General features: G+C 45.0%; 1 protein-coding gene across 1 annotated transcript in view; it reads right to left on the minus strand.

Annotated features, from left to right (window-relative positions):
• The window catches only part of LOC137337942 (uncharacterized), a 33,366-nt gene extending 11,798 nt beyond the window's left edge, over window positions 1–21,568 (minus strand). Inside the window, exons 1-4 of the mRNA XM_068001775.1 lie at window positions 21,371–21,568; window positions 21,104–21,209; window positions 4,618–4,702; window positions 4,490–4,515 (exon numbers count right to left, since the gene is read on the minus strand). Of these exons, the coding sequence (XP_067857876.1) occupies window positions 4,490–4,515; window positions 4,618–4,702; window positions 21,104–21,209; window positions 21,371–21,513 (360 nt within the window). The 5' untranslated portion in view covers window positions 21,514–21,568. The remainder of the gene's footprint in view (window positions 1–4,489; window positions 4,516–4,617; window positions 4,703–21,103; window positions 21,210–21,370) is intronic.
• Between the last annotated feature and the right edge of the window lie 227 nt (window positions 21,569–21,795).

The raw sequence follows: 21,795 nt of genomic DNA on the forward strand, positions 1-21,795 counted from the left end.
AAATGAAACCCAATGCCAACATCATTTATTGGCCAACATGTGAAGTTTCTCTGAAATTAGTGCCAGACACCTTCCTATCAGTGGGCACTCGACTATCTACTCTGATAATTCTCCTCAGTGTTGTCCGTGTGGCTGTAGCCTGGGAGGTAGCCTTTTTTAAAATTCATTCATGGGATGTGGGCATCGCTGGCAAGACCAGCCTTTATTGCCCATCCCTAATTGCCCTCGAGAAGGTGGTGTTGAGCCGCCTTCTTGAACCGCTGCAGTCCGTGTGGTGAAGGTTCTCCCACAGTGCTGTTATGTCGGGAGTTCCAGGATTTTGACCCAGCGACGATGAAGGAATGGCAGCTGGCTGCTGTTTGACCACTCCAGTTAATTCAATATCAATTTTGAAATTAGGTTTAATAAAAGTTTATTAACATAAGAAAACTTATACACATCACTATGAAAAGTGTATGTGCAGCAGTTGTGTTTATCAAGATCTCATGCATAGTGTGTCAATGGTAGCATACTGGGAGCATGTCCTGCTTCCTATAGCTGATCATCCCAAAGTGCTAAAGCTGATCTCGGTACACAAGTGGAGGATAAAAAAGTTGTTCAGTTACAATTTCCATGTTAGAATAAGTCTTTAGCATGTTTTATGAACACAAATGTCAATAATGCAGCATTAATAGTAAAGCTCAGCTGAAAATGACCATCAAGCTTAGTGTCCTTTCTTTTAATAGAATTCCAGTGGGTAGCACTCAAAAAATTGGTTTTGCTTCCCTTCAGCTCAGCTGAACACACTGACACAATAATGAGCCAGTCATATAAGTCACTGTGTGGTCAATGGGTAATGGGGTCAGATAGCAGATGGACAGGAACCAAAGGCTATCATTTGTACAGTCTGCCCACATCAAACAGGACAACCTTGGCAGCGTAACAGGAGTGTTGTTCTGCTAAGAAATTTTTTTTTAAAATAGGCAGATAGTATTAATGATGTTACAGCTAGCAGTACAATTTGTGCATACTCCTTTAAAGTGTTGGCCATAACATTTATAAAAGACATTGATTAGGCCAGAGTCAAAGTATTGCATGCTGTTCTAGGTAGCCCATTATAGCAAAGGTATGAGATCCATGGAAAGGGTACAATAAATATTCACTACTATAATACCAGGAATAAGAAGTTATAATTATCACGAATTTCTCGAAAGAGTAGGGCTTTTTTTTTACAAGAGAAAAAAGTAAAGGCGCACCTAGTAGAGGTTTTCAAAATTACGAAAGGTTTTGAGAGGGTAAATAGATAATAATGGGGCATTTACCCAGGATTCTCACTCGAAGAACAAAGGAGGATGTGGGAAGAATTTGTTCCATTCAGAGGGTTATTACAATATGGAATAATTTATAAGTGGCCATTGAGACAGAGACTACAACATTATTTAAAAGGGAATCGGATGTTTGATAAGGAAGAATATGAGGTGATATGGAGAAAAGACAAGGAAATGAGATTAGGATAGTTCCAGTTGAAGAGTCACACTGGGCCCAATGGCCTCTTTCTCCACTCTAATTTTTTATGATTCCAGCTAGCCTGACTAGTCCACTAAATCAACCATTATTGACTAGTCCTTTACTTGGTTAATTTAGTGAGGTCCTACTGTAGTTGAATGGGAATGTATAATATAGCTTTACTATAAAAATAAGCCTTCGTGTTCTATAATTAGTGCTAAGATCAGTTAAAATTAAAAATACTTTATGCAGTGAGTCAGTTTGCTGGGAATAAGAGGAGTGCATTGTGCATCGACAGGAAGCTGAGAAAACTTGCATCAGTTCAGTTTACAAGACAGTGTATGTGTGCTTGGAAATAGTACTTCCAGGGTATTAAATCCGGAGTTTTCATTCAACTGTTTCACATAAAAATTATGTACTTCACAACTGGATTAACTTTGAAACACTGACACTAATTAAGTGACACATTAACTGCTTAAGAAATGTTAAAGGAATATTGCAGGTGCGTTATGATTGGCTGCTTTTAATCATTCCCACTAACAAAGTTGCACTGTATAAAATGTATATTTAAAAGCCACTGTGCCAGTTGGGAATTGGAAATAATTATTCGTCAGTGTTACTATAAGTTATGTACACGGTGGCATTCTAGTTTGTAATATTGTCCCAAATACATTATTAGATGATTTTCTTGAACAAATTTACCTTAAGAAGATATCTTCCGTAAATAATTGCTCATAATTTTCAAGCGTATTGGCCAATAAGGGTATGCGACAGGAATTTTAGATGCTTTTTGTTTGTTATTTTTAAATTCATTTTCACAGATAGCACGGTGGTGCAGAGACTGGAGGGGCATGAGTTGACATTTGCAATTTCCCCACATGATGACTTGCTGCTCTCAGCTGTGCGATGGTGAGGAATCGTGAAGCAGAGGATCAATGCTTTGGCACATGGAGGGAGAGAAAATTGGAAACAGCCATTCCCACAGCTACTCTTGTATTTTTCCTAGCAACTGCTTTCAACACATCTTCACCAGATACGATGGGGGTTAAATTGGTCCATGTAGTACCCATTTTTAGGCGCTACGCGGCCACCCATGATCCGAAAATGGCATCCAAGATGCATGCGCGCACTCCCATCGGGAAGTGCGCAGTGTGCCATCTTGGTAAAGGACTTAGCACGCGAGCACCGACTGAATGCTGGTAACATGCAGAGGAGGGAGATCATGATGTGGATCAGCATGCAACGCTGAATTGAGGCCGCCATAGCCATTTTGGAAGGCCTCAGCCAATCGGACGTCCTGCGATCGCCCTTCACAATTGTATCGTGATCCCCGTGCCCGTTTTCATGTCTTATCCAATTGAACCCCCTGCGAGTGATGAAGTGAGACCAAGTAGCAGTAGGGGGCAAAAATGCCCCCCAAAAAATGAACGAGCCAAAATTCCACGAGGGGCACGAGTGAAAATGTGAAAATGCTGCATCCAGATGGGTGGGGGTGGAAATTGGAACAGGATTCAATTAGCTGGCTTACCATTCCCTTTTCCACCATCAGAATTTCCATCCCATTATGGGATGTGTGCATGGAAATACAATAAAACATAGGTCTTGCATTTGTGCCCTTTGCAACACTGGGAACCAGGGATGCCTACGTGTCCCCCTGCCATCCAGCGTTGCTAAAGGCATTGGAGGCATTTCAAAATTACAAGACCAAGCAATTGACTGCACTAGGGAAATCGGCCTATCATAAATTGGCCAATTTCTTTAAATCTCTTCAGCCCGGCACCTGAGACAGTTGCGCCGTTAATGGTGCAGATGTTCACCTGATATATGCAAAAATCCCTGACCCCGAAATCCACTCAGTTCATGTTAACCTGCATTTTGAAACCTCTGTCTTTTCCTTTTCTAATTATTCAGTCTCGGGATGTGGGCGTTGCTGGCAAGGTCGACATTTATTGCCCATCCCTAGTTGCCTTGAGAAGGCAGTGGTGGACCTTGTCCTTGAACCGCTGCAGTCCGTGTGGCGAAGGCGTTCCCACAAAGCTATTAGGTGGGGAGTTCCTGGGTCACAGCGGAGTGATCCATCCAGTTTTATTCTTGTTATTCTTTGTAGCGGTTTTGATACAACTGATTGGCTTGCTAGGCCACTTAAAGGGAAGTTAAGAGTCAACCACCTTGTTACTTCTTCTAGTTCAATAAAATGGCATGCCTGAAAAGTATTCAAATAATGAAAGACACATAAAAAAAATTCACTACCCCTACAGCTCAGCTGGTTAAGGTTTGGCCCCTGCTCTGTGGTGAGTTAGCTCATGTTAGCCAGGAGGCCACTACAATTGCCATCAATGCCCGATGCTAAGGAAAGAAAAATTAGGCAGGGTTTCAACTCACAATCGCAATTCAATGGTCCCCAATGCACATGTTAGATATTAGGTGAGAAAAGGATCTGGCTGAGCTGTGATGCTCCCATGTTCAAAACAGTGCTCACTAGATAGGCTCACACCTGAATAATAGCCTCTTGGACAAGGTACTGGAGAGTACATGGCCCCTGTGCAACTGCTTTCCAGCAAGGAATCAACACCTTCAGGAGGGATGAGGAGAAAATAGCGCGAAATAATGGAGAATGGGGGCAGACTTTCCTCTTATTATGCTTGGCATAAAGGATTGCTTGGAACAGGTTCATGGAGGAAAGCTGAATGGGAAGGATCACACTCCCAATTGAATTAATGGATGGGAAATCAGGTGGGCTTCCTTAGGTATTCGATGGCCCCCAGGCCGATTTTCCTTTGTGTGCTGCGCCCAGGCAATCCTTCACACCTAATAAGTGTAAAATCTGCCCCCATAAATATCAACATTTCAAAGCAATTCTCTGAGAAACAAAACAAGAGAATATAAATCCTAAAAGCAGTGATGATTTACTAATGTATTGAGATCCTCAGCCGGAAGTAAAGGAGTCTCCCAACTCAACTAATAGTATTTATCGTACATAGTGTAAATCAAAGATACTAATTACCTTGTTCCTGGTCTGTAATAACACATCTGTGGGAATAAAATTAAATTTATTACAGATTTTCTTATGTTGTAAGATTTAAAAACTGAACTATATGTTGTAGCATATCTTAACAAAGCTTAAGCACTCACCATTTTTTGTCAAATCAGTTTCTGACTTACTACCATTTCTGTACATAGAAGATAGATCCAATTCTAAATTGCAGTCAGGTGTAATCTGGATTAACACAAAGGCTTGTAATTAATTTTACCCAAGCAATAGGACTGGTATACATTGTGCAACATAGCAATCATATCCTCAGATATTTTAATGCTCAAAACACTCTTTGCACAGTACTGGTTATGCGCACGAGACGCATACGTATGTATATAGATTAAAATGAGGATACTAGATATCCAAGAGTGATTATAAAGCTGTAATCTCTTTAGAGGGTCTGCGATGTCATGGACTATAAAAGGAGCTCAAGTGGTTTATAATCGTCATTCAAAATTAGATCATTGACTTGTAATTGACCTAATTTTTCCATTTTTAATCATTTATTGCCGATTTCTGATTTGTATGATTACTATCTGGTCAGTTTTGATCTGTTGCTGTTTGATGGATACAGAATTTGAGAGAAACACCTGCAATAAATTTGCAGATAAGATGTGACACCCAAATTGTGGCACAGAAAGCTGACAGGTAAAACATGTGCTAGATATACTGCCCTGGGCTTTCCACCTCCCCTTGCTGATCTTTCGGCAGATCCGAGGCAGGTGGAGGAGGAAAAGAACTCGCAGACACGCTCTGCTGTGACCCTGCCTCCCCTCTGCCTTCCGCTAACTGATTTTTTGGGGGAAACTGCACCTGCCCATACATGGGGAATATATGCAAATAAGGGAAATGCAGCCTTCACTGTGTTTCCTGCACTGCAGGGACACTGGATGTAGGGTCTGCATGTTAGCCCCCGCATCCAATGTTTAGATGTTGATGGAGGGGGCCTTGTGTGAAAAAGGGAAGAGGGGCCAATGCAAACGGTCTCAAAGTGCAATCCTGCACAGACCCAATTCCTGGCATGGAAAGTCCCTTCTTTTGGCCCCGCCCACTCCGACATCTGGGGCTATGTTTGGGGTGGACTGAATTTCATTCCACCCCAGGCCCAATCGGAAATTGGAATTCTGCCTGCACAGACCTAATTTGCTTCCAAGAGTGTGAGACCACCAGGAGATTTTGACATTCCCCCTCATCCCTCACCCACAGTGGGGGCTTCTCAGGAGCAGTACTGCATTCCCTATGGGCACACGCTTGTATGCCATTATCATGGAGGATTGAGCAGCGTCAGGCAGAATTTAAGGAGGATGGACCTCATCAGATTTTACCCTCACTCTATAGAATATACAGACAACACAGATGATATGACGACCTTAGAGGGATGAGCTCGAAAGAGCTAATGGGCAGCCTTCCCACCTACTGCATGATGACCTGAAACCATGGTCATCCGCCTGCACTGCATCCTCTGTGGCTATGAATGTGACGACTACCCTCAACTTTTGAGGCACAGAGTCATTTCAGGAAGCCACAGAGCATCTCTGTAATATTAGAAAGGGTGGTATATTCATCAGGTGACTGATGTACATTACAGGGCAGCTGGGGAATTTATCATCTTTGGCATCACAGCAAGACAGCAGTGAGATAGGGCCTATCCAGTTTTTTTCCTCAAGGTTCTGGGTGCAATTGATGGTACAAAAGTTGCTTTGCCAGCTCTTGCTGAAAACCTCTCAATTTCCTTACTAGGAAGGGCTTTCACTCCTAAATGTACAGATTGTGTGCAACAACGTGCAAAGGATCCTGCATGTCAACACAAGATATACTTTCATCCTTCGAAATTCAGCCCTCCCTGACCTCTTCAGGGAAAGAAATAATGTTAATGGATGGCCTGTGGGTCACAAAGCCTATACCCTGCTCCCATGAATAATGACCACACTAAGAATGGCCCAAAGAGCAGCAAAAGAGCACATGCCTCTACAAGAGTGGTAACTGAGAGGGCTATCGGGGTCTAAAAGGGATGACTTCAGAGTTTGCGACGGGAGCGTGCTCCAGCTTATAAGTTATGCATAATTGTAGCCTGCTGTGCCCTGCACAGCTTCACCATACAAAAAGGCCTGAACTTGGACACTGCTGTATTGTGGCCTTAGCTGCTGTGGAGGCAGAGGTACATGGAGGAGAGGATCATGATGACCATCACGCAGAGGACTCTTCAGAGACTGCTGCAAGGGGCATCAGAGCAAAACTGAAGTACACTCTTCTGTTTAACACAGTCTACCTTTGACACCAATGCTTTAACTCCTTCTCCTCAAACTTCAGTTAAAGACCCGACACTTCAATCAGTAACCATTCTCGAACATAATAATATCAGTCCTCTTTGCCCTTACTTGACCATGAAATAATCATCACCCAATTGAATAAGTCAACACCAAATAAGTGCATATTTTCCTATACACCGCTAGCTTCCATAAATAACAAACCACAATGTACGAGTATATTCTATTTTAATACAACAAAGTCTAATGTGAATAGAAGCCAACCTACATTTTCCCAACATCGTTCTTCAACAGGGTGGCTAAACAGGCCTATCTTCTTCTGGGTGCAACTTGAGGGCCAGTAATAGGAGATGTGGTTGGCTGCTCATGATCTACAAAGGGGACATGGAATTAAGGTGGCCCTCCTCTCATGGCAGCTTTCTCCTGTTAGAGAGCTGCTGCTGGCTGCATCTCTGCAGTTTGTTCCTGGGCAGCTGGTGTTGCCTTCTATCCTCTGAGAGGGAAGGCCAGATACCTGGCATGTCCTGAGCGATGCAGTATCAGACAGGTCAATTCCCGCCATCGTCACTCCACTGGGCCCTGCACTAGCACTGGTTTAGCAATGGCTATCAGATCTTGAAAGCCGCGAGAGACAACAGCATGCATCGCTGCCCACGTGGTTTGGAAACTGGTATGCAGGGTAGTTCTCTCCTCTATTGCCACCGGAGCTGTGTTTCTGTGGAGGTGGATGCAGTGACTGGTCCCTGGCAGCTTCTCGGCAGGTGGGGGTCCGCTGCAGCTTCCAAAGAAGTTGCCGCATGCTCTGCCGGTGCCTGCACCAAAGAAAAAACTTCCCTGATGTTGACGCAAATGAGAACAGTAGACCCAAGAGTCACAGCTGTCAGCTGCCGCACATCCTCGGATAACTGATCGGAGAGCCTGCAGGTAGTTGCGATGTGAACATCCGTATTTTCAGGCGAGTGCCCATAGGTCTCAGGTCTTCAAAGCCATAGGCAGACTTCTCCTCAGCCTCTGCTTGGAAGGTGGCATATCTCCTCCCACTCCTCCCACTTGCTCGTACTTATGAATCACTCAGTGCCACGTCCTCACTTACACTATCCGATTCCCCTGGGTGAAAGTATCTGAGCTGGTGCGAGGGAGTGAAGAAGCAAGTGACACGGGGGTAAGTTAGAGAGGGTTGGGGCAGAAGAACATGGAACAGAAGGTCTCTGCAGGAATTCATGGGTAGGTTTGAGTTCTACTTCATCTCCATCATCCTCATAGGTCACAAGGAAGTAGTTGTGTCCTCCCTCCATTGTTGTGGTGGATCTGCAGCAAAGGAGGGTACAACCTAAGAATGGGTGAGCATTACCCCCTTGGGTTTAAGGAGACAGTGATGGTGTAGAAGTGGTTTTTCACAGGGATACCTCAGTGGCTTTGGTGTTTAACCCGCTCACTGCACTTTGCTCCCAACTTCGCCATCTCCCATGGTAAAAGCAGAGTGCCTCCCCATGACCTGCTCCTCGTATGGTGTGATTGTTTCAGGTTGAGGATGCCCCCTCCAGTGGCCTGTCTCTTGCCAGCATTATGCACCACTTTTTCCTGCAACAGGATTGAATTAATTAGATGAAGGCTAGCAATTTAGGAATGTGTGCCAATAGCATGGGAGAGCTGAAGTAAGAGATGTTATGGCATCATCCTGCAGGAATGTGTTTTTGCAATTTTGTGTATGCAGTTAATTACTATTAGGGAAGATGGGTAGCCATACTATAAGATTCCCAAGTTAGTGTAAACACTGGTTCGACCACAACTGGAGTATTGTGTTCAGTTCTGGGCACCACACTTTAGGAAAGATGTGAAGGCCTTGGAGAGAGTGCAGAAAAGATTTACTAGAATGCTTCCAAGGATGAGGGACTTTAGTTACGTGGATAGACTGGAGAAGCTGGGGTTGTTCTCCTTGGAACAGAGAAGATTGAGAGGAGATTTGATAGAGGTATTCAAAATCATGAAGGGGCTAGACAGAGTAGATAGAGAGAAACTGTTCCCATTGGCGGAAGCGTCACGAACCAGAGGACGTAGATTTAAGGTGATTGGCAAAAGAACCAAAGGTGACAGGAGGAAAAACTTATTTACACAGCGAGTGGTTAGGATCTGGAATGCACTGCCTGAAAGGGTGGGGGAAGCAGATTCAATTGTGGCTTTCAAAAGGGAACTGGATAAGTATTTGAAAGGAAAAAATTTGCAGGGCTACAGGAATAGGGCGGGGGAGTGGGACTAGCTGGATTGCTCTTGCATAGCGGACTCGATGGGCCAAATGGCCTCCTTCTGTGCTGTAACCTTTCTTTGATTCTAGTGCATTTCTTAACCAGAGTGCATTGTGAAGGATTAGTTGTACAGCTATTATTTTTAGAGAGTGAACTGAGTGCTGGTGCCCAGGGAAGAAAAGGGGAGTGGCCATTGGGCTGCCTGGTCTATCCTGATCAGGTTATTGCTCTTGATCCAGCATTGGTCTGCAGCCCCAAGAGTGAGAAATAGTTGGCACTCCGTGACATCTGCCTGCACATGAGACGACTGGCTTTTTTGGCAAGTTTCCTGCCACAGATGATCAGCATTCTCTCTCCCCTCTGTGCTATTTCATCCAGCAGGGTTTGCAGGTTGGACTCAGTGAAATTGTAGCATCCTGCTGCCTTCTTTGCCTGTCTCTGCCAGATCTCCTGTTAGAAATTCTTGTAAAGTGGCACTAAACTGTCATGAGTCATCCAGTCAAGCTAGCTGACAATGAACTCACGAGCGCCCAGCACTTCCATACCTGGTGTCCCCAGGTTGCTATAACCTTCAGCCAGAATTGGCTTTTAAAAAGCTGCACTCTAATTTCCAAGTACCTCAGCACATTACTTCTGTTTTACATGGGATTTACACTGATGACTGCTCCAATGCATATGCAAATGAGCAGACCCACAGAATTTGGTGCAAACAGCTCTCCAGGCCAGCTCAACTCATTCCCCATTGGCGTAAGTGCAACAACTCACCACGTGGAATTTCCAGGCCCCAGTGTCAGCGCAGCATCAAGCACTTGCAGTCAGGTATAACACAAGCTGGGTGCAGCGTGAAGCTCCCTTGACAGAGGCCAACAATGGTCCTTAACCCAACCTCTGAAGAGCTTCCTCTGTGGCAGTAATGTGTCTTTGCTCCAATTCTCACACCAGTCAGTCGCTGGAGTAAATTTTCGTCTTCACCACCTGGGCAGTAATCTGTCAGCAAGGATCACCCGCCCAATTTTCATTCCACTGATCCACTCCACCAGATTGCCACCCAGATTGTGAAGATGAAAATTTACCCCATTCTCTCTAAATTAGATCATCAATTCTGGCAAATTATGGTTTTGTTTTATCTTTTGTATTTGGACTCACTAGGAACTCACCCGAGACTGCCCAAACAGATTTTACATGACATCCTTACAGCTAGCAGAAAGAGCAGACTTTCCATCAATCGCTATAACTGAATGCCATATCACTCCTAAAAACATTTTACCTAGAAATGTTGACCTGACAATGCTTAAGGTTGTACTTTTTAAAAAAAACAGCGTTTCCTGAGATATTTCTTTTAAGTGCAGTTCCATTTTTGTTTTTTTCTACATAAAGCAGCATTTGTAAGTTCTCTCTTCCTGTCTCTTGTAGCCTCTGTTTCCGCAGCTACTCCTGGTTCCTTGTTATATTCATTTGGGGTTTCTGTTGTTGTCTTGGCCCTCTTCTGAGTTGCTAATACATCTCTGCTACATCTCTGCTTCTAAAGATAAAAGTGTTGTTTAAAACTTTGCATTTCTGGCAGGGAGCCTTGCTCCACTGGAAGTGCATATTGGAAATTTCTGCATGCACTGTGCATGATTTTCTGCCCGTTAATTGAAATGGTTGGAAAACTGGGTGCGAAAATAGGTTTTTCAGGAAGTTATTTTTTGTTTGTGTTTCAGACACCTTTTGCTGCATATTACCCATGCATTAGTTGATTTTGCTGAGTAATCCTCCATTTTTGTATTACTGCTTTTTGCCCCACCTGCCAATACTTTTCTTCATTCATGGTTGCTGCTGAGTTTGACGATGCACCTTACAAAAAGATGAGGCTGGGTATTACTTTAGGGATCCTGAATGCTCTACTCAATTGAGATAAGTAAGAGGGGTTCATGAGGGTTCCACGATGCCACCTTACTACCCTGCCCAAGGATGTAAAAATCGAGATGGAAATGTACCCAGCTGTTTTAAATATTTATAAAAGGCCCACGCTTGCCGGCAGTGCAGCCTCCTTTGTTGGGCCCAAAGGGCCCATTGGAAAAACAGCCATCCAATGACTAGATCACATGGTTGGGCACCCAGTTTTCTGACCGGCTCCTGCTGCTTGCATGTCTCCACACCACCAGCAGGGCCTTTCTGAATCAACCCTATGGCTCTTATTCACTAGTTTGTCCTGTTGAATTTAAATGGAAGGATAATTGGGCATGCTCCATATCAAGCATGTGATCTTCCACACCCAATTTTCCTGTCTGCGCTGTCGCTAAATGATGCTCCACACCCAAGTACTAAAGACTCAAATTTACCCTAAAGTGTGCAATGCCCAAACAATTTTTAATTGAAAAGCTGGAAAGCAGTGAAAACTGGCGAATGATGTACGAAGATCATCTGAGTGAGGCTTTAAAAGGAGTGAAAATAACAAATGTGAAAATTAAAAATCTGAAATAAAAACAGAAAATGATGGAAACGCACAGCAGACCACCAGCACCTGAAAAGACAAAAGGCATAGTTGCAGACCTTGCCAGGACTGTGTACTGAGGAAGGATCCATTTGACCACATGGCAACCCATCTGCCCTCAACCTAGATGCTGACAGGCTGCTGTCCACTCCCAACACCCCACTCTAAGAAAATTAGAGAGATTAATAGCTATGTCTAAAGTTGCTAAAATCAATACTCAGATTAAGGGTTGCAGTGCACCCAGGAGACGGATGAAATATTGGGAGAAATTTCTGATTTTACACTGCCAGAAGCGCATATTGGAAATACGGGCCTGCGCTGCACTCAATTTCCCTCCATTAAATAGGCTGAAAATCATGCACAGTGCGTGATCCTACTTCTATTATGAGCCTCCAGTAGTTGAGGCTCTCTGCTGTAGCACAAAATCGGAAAATTATCTTAAATGTTTCTGAACTTTCATCAAAGTTAATTGGAACAATGCAAGAGGCTAAAAATAGAGCTGTCAGAGCTGCAGTAAAGGAGATGGCAATGTGAGCACAGGATATAGTTTACCAGATTGGACAAAGTACACAAATTGCTGTCTCACATGGAAGGGATGTTTGGGGCCTCTGGGCAATGGTATGGGAAAAGGCGAGCACCTGCTACGGTTGCATGGGAAAATGCTGAGGAGAGGACAGCTGGAGGAAGGTGATAGTGGAAAAAAAACAAGTGCATTCTAGAGGGTACGGTTCCTTTGGAAAGCAGTGAGTGGAGGGAAAACGTGCTTGGTGCTGTGATCGTGTTGTAGGTGGTAGAAAATGATCTGATGAATACAGAGTAGGTGGAAGGTAAGGCCAAGAGAGATCGTTTCATTGTTGGGAGAGGGGGTTTGAGAGTAGAGGCATTGGCACAGTCAAGGACCCTGTCGATTCAGGCTCCCTTTGTGAAAGTGAAAGACTTGCCCCAGGTATAAAGTTGCCACTGTCAACGTTCAGTCCAAAGGACTGCAGAGCGCCTAGGAGGATGATGAGAGTTTACACTGAGTTTGATTGGAACAGAGGAGAAGGCTAAAGTCAATAAAGTGGATTGGAAGTGGAAGGAGGGAGTTAAAGTGACAATCCATAGGGAGGATTTTCCTCAAGGGCAAAATGGAGATGTTCAGAAAGAGGTCATCCAATTAGAGTTTCTCTCCTCGATAGAGAGGAAACCATATCGCAAGCAGCAAATACAGTGGCGATAAGGTGGTCCCACAGAGTGCTGGTGGAAGCATTGCTCTTTGGGCACCTCGCGCCGATAGTGCAATGAGCTGTTCTTGTACTATAACTTGAGGTCCGTTCATTAACATATTTTTGCAGTGTTCCCGCTGCAGAGCATATAATGCGATGGGAGAGGGGAGCCAAAGTAAAGCAGTGGGTTATCTGAGCCAGCAGCTCTTAAAGGGCCATTAATTGCCTCTAATGCTGTCCTGCTGGAGCAAGGACGCTAGTCACAAGTGCTCCAGCGAATGAAGCAGCTTTGAAGTTCTGCTATATGAGTGGTCCTTTTTGGAGGCTAAGGTCAACTCCCAGTCAAGAGCAGCTCCACTGCAGCCTGTGGGGAGGCCCCTAACCTCAAAGCAGATGAGGAAGAAATCTGGTGGTCTCATGGAGGTTAAAAAAAAGGTTAAGTTTGCTCACATGTTGCTTTATAGCCCATGGGTCCTATTTGAGCTGCACACAATTACAGTTCCCTTGACAAACAGCCTCAGACAGGAAATGTGGTGCAGCTTCAAAAGGTTTGAACAGTTTCAGTACCAAAAGCAAAAATAATTCAGCTATAAGTAGCAAATTGCTGGGTCAACATACAGCTACTTGCCTACAACTTCTAAGCCAAAGCCCTGGCATGTTCCAGGATTTTTGATAATTTTTTCTTCACAAAAAGGATTTAGTATTCAGTTATGTTTAAGTGCTATATTTTAAAACAAAGTGATTTCACACATTTAAAAAAAACGTCACTGGGTGCAGCCATTGGAGATGTCTATTGAAGCAAGACAGGCTAGTTTGTGGAATGTCACAGCTTAGTCTATTTCAAACTAGTACAATGAGGGTCAATTGTCTCATCTCAGGCCTATTAGCCAGGATGGTCCCATTCATTTTGAGAATGGTAGGAGATGTTTTTTTTAAACCATGGTTGCTGGGGGAGGGAGGAGAAAGCTGATTTTATTAAGCCTACTGGCCAATCGCTGAGATGGGAGGAAGTCAGAGTCACAACCCTCCCAAAATCTGGGAACACAGGAAAAAGGGAGTCATGGACACAGTCAGGTTTTAAACAGGACACTGCGAGCTCCAGGTAGTCAGTTTTTTTCAGTTAGAAGTTATCTGGAAAGCAAGGAAATGCCAAAAACAAGCACATCCACCCACGAAAGCGACAGAGCACATGGTTTATTATTTGTTTCCATTTTTTGAGGAGAAAACTGAGATTGATTGAAGCAAGTTGAATTTGTTTTGACTACTCTGTACATACACTTGCTGTGTGTAATTAAAGCATATTAACAATTCCTATCTGGCCTCGTCTCAGTCTGTCTTTGGAAAGATTGGGGAAGTGCACGAGGAAACCTGTACAAGACACAACATCCGGTTCAGAACACATCGGAGTTCTACTATTACGCCCCTGGGTTGCGTGATCATATAATCAGATATTGGGTAGTATGAGCACACTCCTGAATGCAAGACATCTAGAACACTTACGGGAGTGACTAGCACCTCTGTACCTGAGAGTGGGTATTGAGTCAGACCCGAAACTTATGACACTCCCCTTTGAGAAAGAGGAACCAACATGGCCGAATGGTGCTACCACCCCGTGTCTGTTCTATACAGGTAGTGAATGTGCCCTCTAAGTACTGTGAGTGCTTTATAGGGTTATTAAGCCATTCACTTCAGTTTTGAGGCCTCAATGAGCCCCAGCACATTATGGTGCGCTGTGCACAATGGCCATACAGCAGGCCCCAGCACCCAATAATACCAGTTACCAATCCCAGGCAAAATTCAATTTAACATGCGTTAACACTAATAAAGATACATTGATAAACCCAAGGATGATATAACATCAGGGTGGTAGGCGCACAGTAAGTATCAGCCCTGTAATATAATAGATTGCGGGAAATACATGCAAGTTGGCTTCTCATAATATTTGGAACCTGTAACAATGTTGTGGAAGTGTTGAATAGACAGATGTTGCATATTCTGCTTTTGAATGGGAAAGTGTCTGAGGAGGAAGAGCAGAGAGAAGAGATGGCGTGGAGGGAACTGTCCCTCAAGAAAACTGCAAAGAAAGTAAAGTGAGGGACGATTTTAACCCACCCCAATTGGTGGGAACGGGGCGGGTGCGCAAAATTGGGAGTACGGACTGAGAATCCCTACGTGGTCAGTTTTTAGTAAAATATTAAAATGCCTACGTGGCAAAGAAGCAGAATGCAAAATGGTTAGAAAGGGTTAATTAGTTAGTAACTGAGATTGATACAAGTGGCCTGGCCCTCCTGCTGGGCCATATGTTTGCGTAGTCAGCAGGGTTGCATGGTCTTAGCAATGTAGAGGCTTTGATGTGAGTCAAGGACTGGTCTGAATGTCTCCATGTTTATGGCAGATCAATATAGGTAACGAGCTTAGCCAAAGTTGAAAGACATTCCAGGTTGGGAGATAAGGAACAGAAGGAACAGGGAAGAACATTCCAAGTTGGAAAGTGAGGAAGTTATCCCCTTTGATGTCTAACAGCAGCATGATCAGCACATGGACGATTTATGATTGGTCGGAAATAATGTAACCTCGCATGGCAACCTATGCCCGGCTTATGATTGGTGTTGACCCTCGTTAAGTATGTTCCAACCCTATTCATCTGTATAAAAACGTGTGGATTTCTGTATGTTTTTGTTCTTGCTCTGCCAGCATAGAGGGACTCTATCAGGAGTCCAAGTCAATGCTGCAGACTAAGAACCCTGCTATTAAAGATGTGTTGGACTTTAAAATGTATTCGACTTCAGTTATTACTGAACCAGACTGAGGGGAAAGAATCCGGATCGTCAGGACCACCCGTTCCCTGCTGGCCGCCAGGATTGCTCCTCAGGGCCCCACAAGGAAATCTCAAGCCTCCCCTGCCCCAGACTTTTCTTCCTCTCCAAACGTCTGTACGCTATCCAGAACAGTAAATGCTGGGAACCATTTGATTGGGTTCCCAGCGGTGGAATCCTACCACCCCAAATCCCACTCCCACCGACCGGCCTTGTAGCTCTTCTCACCAGGTTATGGCAGAAGACTTCTCTCCGATTAAATAGATGAGGCTAGGGAGTTAAAATTTGCCGAGCCTCACACTGTGCCGGGCTGGACAGCTTCCCATCCACCTCAGCCACACTGATCCCGCTCAGCTTTAAAATCGCTCTGAAAGGTTCAGGTGCCTCGACAGGTCTGAGGGTACCCAACAATATTCCCCACAGAGAGTCTCCGGCATCATAGTGGTGTGCTGCACCTTGCAGAACCTTCCCATCCAGGCAGGGCTGTATTTGGAGGAAGCAGAGCAACAGCAGCGCTCCTCATCAGATCTGGGTGAAGAAGAGGAAGGAGCAGAAGTAAGAGAAAGGGTAGACAAGGGTAATGCAGTTGATGTCATATATTTGGATTTTCAATAAGGTACTGCTTTGTAGATTAATGACTAAGATCAGAGCATGTGGAGTCAGGGGACAGGTAGTAGAATAAATAGCAAGTTGGCTACAAAACAGAAAAGAGAGTAGGGGTTAAGGGTAACTACTCAGACTGGCAAAAGGTGGGAAGTATCCCCACCATCACAGAAGCCAGTCTTCAGCCAATTCGATTCACTCTACGTGATATCAAGAAACGGCTGAGTGCACTGGATACAGCAAAGGCTATGGGCCCCGACAACATCCCGACTGTAGTGCTGAAGACTTGTGCTCCAGAACTAGCTGCGCCTCTAGCCAAACTGTTCCAGTACAGCTACAACACTGGCATCTACCCGACAATATGGAAAATTGCCCAGGTTTGTCCTGTCCACAAAAAGCAGGACAAATCCAATCCCGCCAATTACCGCCCCATCAGTCTTCTCTCAATCATCAGCAAAGTGATGGAAGGTGTCGTCGACAGTGCTATCAAGTGGCACTTACTCACCAATAACCTGCTCACCGATGCTCAGTTTGGGTTCCGCCAGGACCACTCGGCTCCAGACCTCATTACAGCCTTGGTCCAAACATGGACAAAAGAGCTGAATTCCAGAGGTGAGAGTGACTGCCCTTGACATCAAGGCAGCATTTGACCGAGTGTGGCACCAAGGAGCCCTAGTAAAATTGAAGTCAATGGGAATCAGGGGGAAAACTCTCCAGTGGTTGGAGCCATACCTAGCACAAAAGAAGATGTTAGTGATTGTTGGAGGCCACACATCTCAGCCCCAGGACATTGCTGCAGCAGTTCCTCAGGGCAGTGTCCTAGGCCCAACCATCTTCAGCTGCTTCATCAATGACCTTCCCTCCATCATAAGGTCAGAAATGGGGATGTTCGCTGATGATTGCAGTGTTCAGTTCCATTCGCAAACCCTCAGATAATGAAGCAGTCCGTGCCTGCATGCAGCAAGACCTGGACAACATCCAGGCTTGGGCTCATAAGTGGCAAGTAACATTCGCGCCAGACAAGTGCCAGGCAATGACCATCTCCAACAAGAGAGACTCTAAACACCTCCCCTTGACATTCAACGGCATTACCATCACCGAATCCCCCACCATCAACATCCTGGGGGTCACCATTGACCAGAAACTTAACTGGACCAGCCACATAAATACTGTGGCTACAAGTGCAGGTCGGAGGCTGGGTATTCTGCGGCGAGTGACTCCTGACTCCCCAAAGCCTTTCCACCATCTACATGGCACAAGTCAGGAATGTTATGGAATACTCTCCACTTGCCTGGATGAGTGCAGCTCCAACAACACTCAAGAAGAACACTCAACACAATAAATGTAAGGGAGGAAGAGTTCAGGGAGTGGACTTGAGTAGGACTGGAACAAAGAGAGTTCTGCAGATCCTACGAAAAGTCAAGCACACCTAGGGGGAAACATGTGGATTCCACTGTAAAATCTTTTATTTGCAGGGAGTGTGTATGTAAGAAAGAACCTGGATTTATATAAAGCTTTTCACGAACTCTGGACATTCCAGAGCACTTTACAACTAATGAGGTGTTGTCGCTATTGTAATATAGGGAAGAGAGTTGTTGAGTCTGAGAACCAGTTCAGCTGAGTGGAGGAGGGTGATAGTAAATGGTTGGAGCACTGTTTGAGCAAAATGCAGAGGGCCTGGAGATTGTACTGATGAGAGATGGAGATGTACAGAGATTAAGCATCCATGGTGAAAAGGAAACAAGGACTAGAGAACCAAAATATCCATGCTCCTCCTTTGCTTATTATTTAACTATCAATTTTTAATTGTACCTTGGCTCAACGACAGCACTCTCATCTGAATAGGGTTCAAGACCTTCACATAAGCTAGGCTGAGACTTCAGTGCAGTAGAGGGAGTGCTGCATTGGCAGAGGTGACGTCCTTTGCCCCGTTTGCTGGTTTAGATGAACATAAAACATCCCTGGGCACTATTTGAAGAAGAGTAGGGGCGTTTTCCCGGTGATAAATACTCAGCTTTTGAGTCCTGCCTCAATTAGACACTATTTTCTATTACAGAACTGGAAATGGTTCTGTAATATAAACTTCTACCCCATTCATACTTCAGGTTCAGGAACAATGGATAATTGCACATGTATAAATTCATGCATGCATAGTTGCTCTGAAATCACAAGCATGACTTTAAAGCAACTACATACTTATGATTTACAACTGTGACAACAGTTACAATTGTGACATTGCCTGGGACAGTCCATACAGGAGAACATTGCTGAACGTACAATGCTGGCCCGTATGGACAATGCTGGCCTGCAGACCAAAATGGGGGAAGTGACCTGTGTGATAGCAGCGGTCATTGTTTATATTTGCCAATGACGACTCCCAGAAATAGTACACTGGGCAAAATTCCGTCTCAAAGCGAATTTTGGTAATTCCAGCAGCACTGGCATCATTTTGTTTACTTTAGTTGGCTCCTACGATGAGCTTTCCATCAAGGGAGAGTTACTTTTCAGCCAAGCACTGAGGTCCATCAAGCATCCTCTATTTATATCACACATTGGCATCATCTCCATGAAGCTCTTTTCTTTTCATATGTAAGAGAGTTAATTTCACAAATAAGAACAGCTTTGTACAGATTTTTTTTCACAATGTTGCCACTGAGATTAATCCTTTTTAATCATAATTACTAATTTAACATGGCAAACCAAATACATCATGATGAGTAGTTGGATATGAATATTTTTCTTATGCTTATAGTATTGGTGAGTTGCTTATAGTATTGGTGAGTTAACAAGGCAGCCTACAGGTGGATTATTACATCCTATGGCTTCTCATCATGTTTCCCTAATATAAACTTTACACTCTTACACTATAGCCAGACTACAATGACGTTTATTACACTTACTTTTTATATCTAATTCTAAAAATCAATAAATGTGTGTAGATTCAATAAGAATGAAAACAGTAGTTGTCAATAAAATACATCTCAATATCAACATAGTCAACATTCCTGCCTGTAATACTTAGAAAATCTGTTTGTCCAATTATACAGCCACTTTTGCACACGTGAAGCAACTTCCATTTCACAGCGATGCAAAAATGAGTTTATAACTGTGGACCCTGGAACCCAGTAGCATGAGAACCCCTCGGATGACGATCTCACTGCTTGGGCTAGTCACCGCGTGGACACCACTTTGTTTGGAGGTCCAAGGTGAAACGTGTCCGCAGGCGCACCACGGACAAGCCCCCAGACAAAGTGGGGAACAGCGTCCCCAATGCCGCTCTGATCCTGATGGCCGCCTTTGTGTGTGGCTGCCTCAGGATGTGTATAGAGCCCCAGTACGCAAACACCAAGTGACACTACGTGTTGAGTTTCTACCTGTCCAACACACTGAGAGGGCTGAGTCTGGTCACGCTGGCCAAGCAGGCGCAGGACGTCCCGACCAGCTGGACTTTCCCCCCTCCCACTCGTCCCAGGTGGAGAAGTTCCTGAGGAGGAACCCCTTTGACCACAAGGCCGTCAGACAATGGTCGACATGAATTGTTCTGAGAGTCCTGCAAGAAAAGAGGGTGGATTCGATCGGGCTTTTCCCTGACCAGACGGTCGATGCCATTTGGCAGAATGTCTTGTCCCCAGAACTGACAAACGGGCACCAGGATGTAGCCTGGATGGTGGTGAGAAAGGCCCTCCCAGTGCGGTCCTTCCTACACGCACAGAATCTCAGCGCCACCACGAGCTGCCCTCGAGGCTGCGGCAGGGAGGAGACCATTATCCACTTCCTGATAGGCTGCCCCTTCGTGCAGAGGGAGTGGAGAGAGATGCATTGGTACCTGTCCCGGTTCAACCCCAACAGTTTGGTAACACAGGGCACTGTGCTCTACAGGCCATTGCCCAGGACACACACCTAGACAGAGATCACCCACGGCTGGAAGACCATCAACTCGGTGAAGGAGGCCCTTTGGTCCGTCCGAAACCTGTTGGTCATCCAGCTGAAGGAGCTGTCCACGATTGAGTGTTGCCGACTGGCACACTCCGAGGTCCAGGAGTACGTGCTGCGGGACGCACTGAAGCGAGATGTGGTCTATGGAAAGGCTCTATGGGGAAAGGCCATTGTGTAAGGCCACCCCACCTTATATTGTACGGAATGTATTAGAAAATATGTACAGTGTTTCAAAATTGTAATAATATCATAGTGTGTACGATCTGCACTGTATTGCTTTGAACTGCTTTGCTGCATTTTGTGTCCTTTATTTGAACTGTGTGTAAACTGTGTGTATCTTCAAATTTTATGGAATAAAGTATATTTTGAAAAAAAGTGTATATAACCCCAGTGCTGTATAAAGCTGGGTTTAAAATTATTCAGGGGCTCATTGGACTTTAAAAACTAAAAAAAAGACAGGGTTAAATTTATAAGAGCGTGGTCGCCCCTACTCGTGCTCTCAAATCATTCAAAAACTAACTAGCCAGCAGCATGCAAACCTCTCTCGTAGCTACAGCTCTTATTTTGACGAACGACAATTTTAAGCATAAGGTACATTTTTTTAAAGGCTGTATCCAGTTTCTTGCCTTCGTGGGAAAACAAATATTGTGCAGATTATCTTCGGCATTATCTTTTCCAAGTGACACCCTTTTAAAAGGGATTGTATTCAGTGCTGCTCCTCTCCGAGATGATCACTGCTGCCTCTACCTGAGGAAGGAGGAAGCCTCCGAAAGCTTGTGAATTTAAAATAAAATTGCTGGACTATAACTTGGTGTTGTAAAATTGTTTACAATTGTCAACCCCAGTCCATCACCGGCATCTCCACATCAGTAAGATGGGTTTGAAGACCTGGGCTGGACTCCAGAGTGGAGTCAACGGAAGCAACAACACTGCAAACACTCAAAACCTGGACCGCAATCGAAGCCTTACCGTATAAATCCCGGGTGTTGCCTGCTACAAACCACCAGACGGCCGTCAGCACATTATAACCACCCTTACCTGTTGAAACTGGTTTGAATAAAGATGGTTCATTCCATAGTTACTTCGAGTCGCTGGATGTTTCCACACCTCACCAATGGCAGAGAAGTAACTTTTCTTTTTAACTCTGCAATATAACAAAATAATCATCAGATGGGAATGATTTAAGATGCATTACGCCCCTCCCCCAGTTATTAAGACGCTCCTTCTCTTTGTACAGCCCTCGCATCTTACGCTGGGTGCCGATGGTCGTGCTGATTCTCTGTGGTGGGTGAGACTGGCCAGTACCTGTTGTAATTTAGAGTGAGATTGTCGCAGGCCCTTTTCCAGTCGTTGCCCATGCTGGGGACTGCTCTGCTGCCCTCCTCCCTGCCCCGCTCAGGCAGCTGTGCGGGCGGGAAGCGGAGACGCGCCTCGCATTCTGTCCCCATCCACTTGTTCCATTCCGCCGGCCCCCGGAGCGGCGCGAGTCGTCACTGTCGGCGGCCCCAGGTAACAATTCGTTACCATAGTGATGCAAGGACTCATCCCTCAACCAATAGCACGAAAACCCGGTCAGCGGAGCCCGAGGCAAAATGACCTGTTTCTGGGAGGAGGGGGGGGAGGGGGAGGGGGGGAGGGGGGGGGGGAGGGGGGACGAAAACCCGGTCAGCGGAGCCCGAGGCAAAATGACCTGTTTCTGGGAGGAGGGGGAGAGAGGGGGGGGGGGGGAC

This window comes from Heptranchias perlo, chromosome 2 (genome assembly GCF_035084215.1).
Source record: "Heptranchias perlo isolate sHepPer1 chromosome 2, sHepPer1.hap1, whole genome shotgun sequence".
Lineage (NCBI taxonomy): Eukaryota > Metazoa > Chordata > Chondrichthyes > Hexanchiformes > Hexanchidae > Heptranchias > Heptranchias perlo.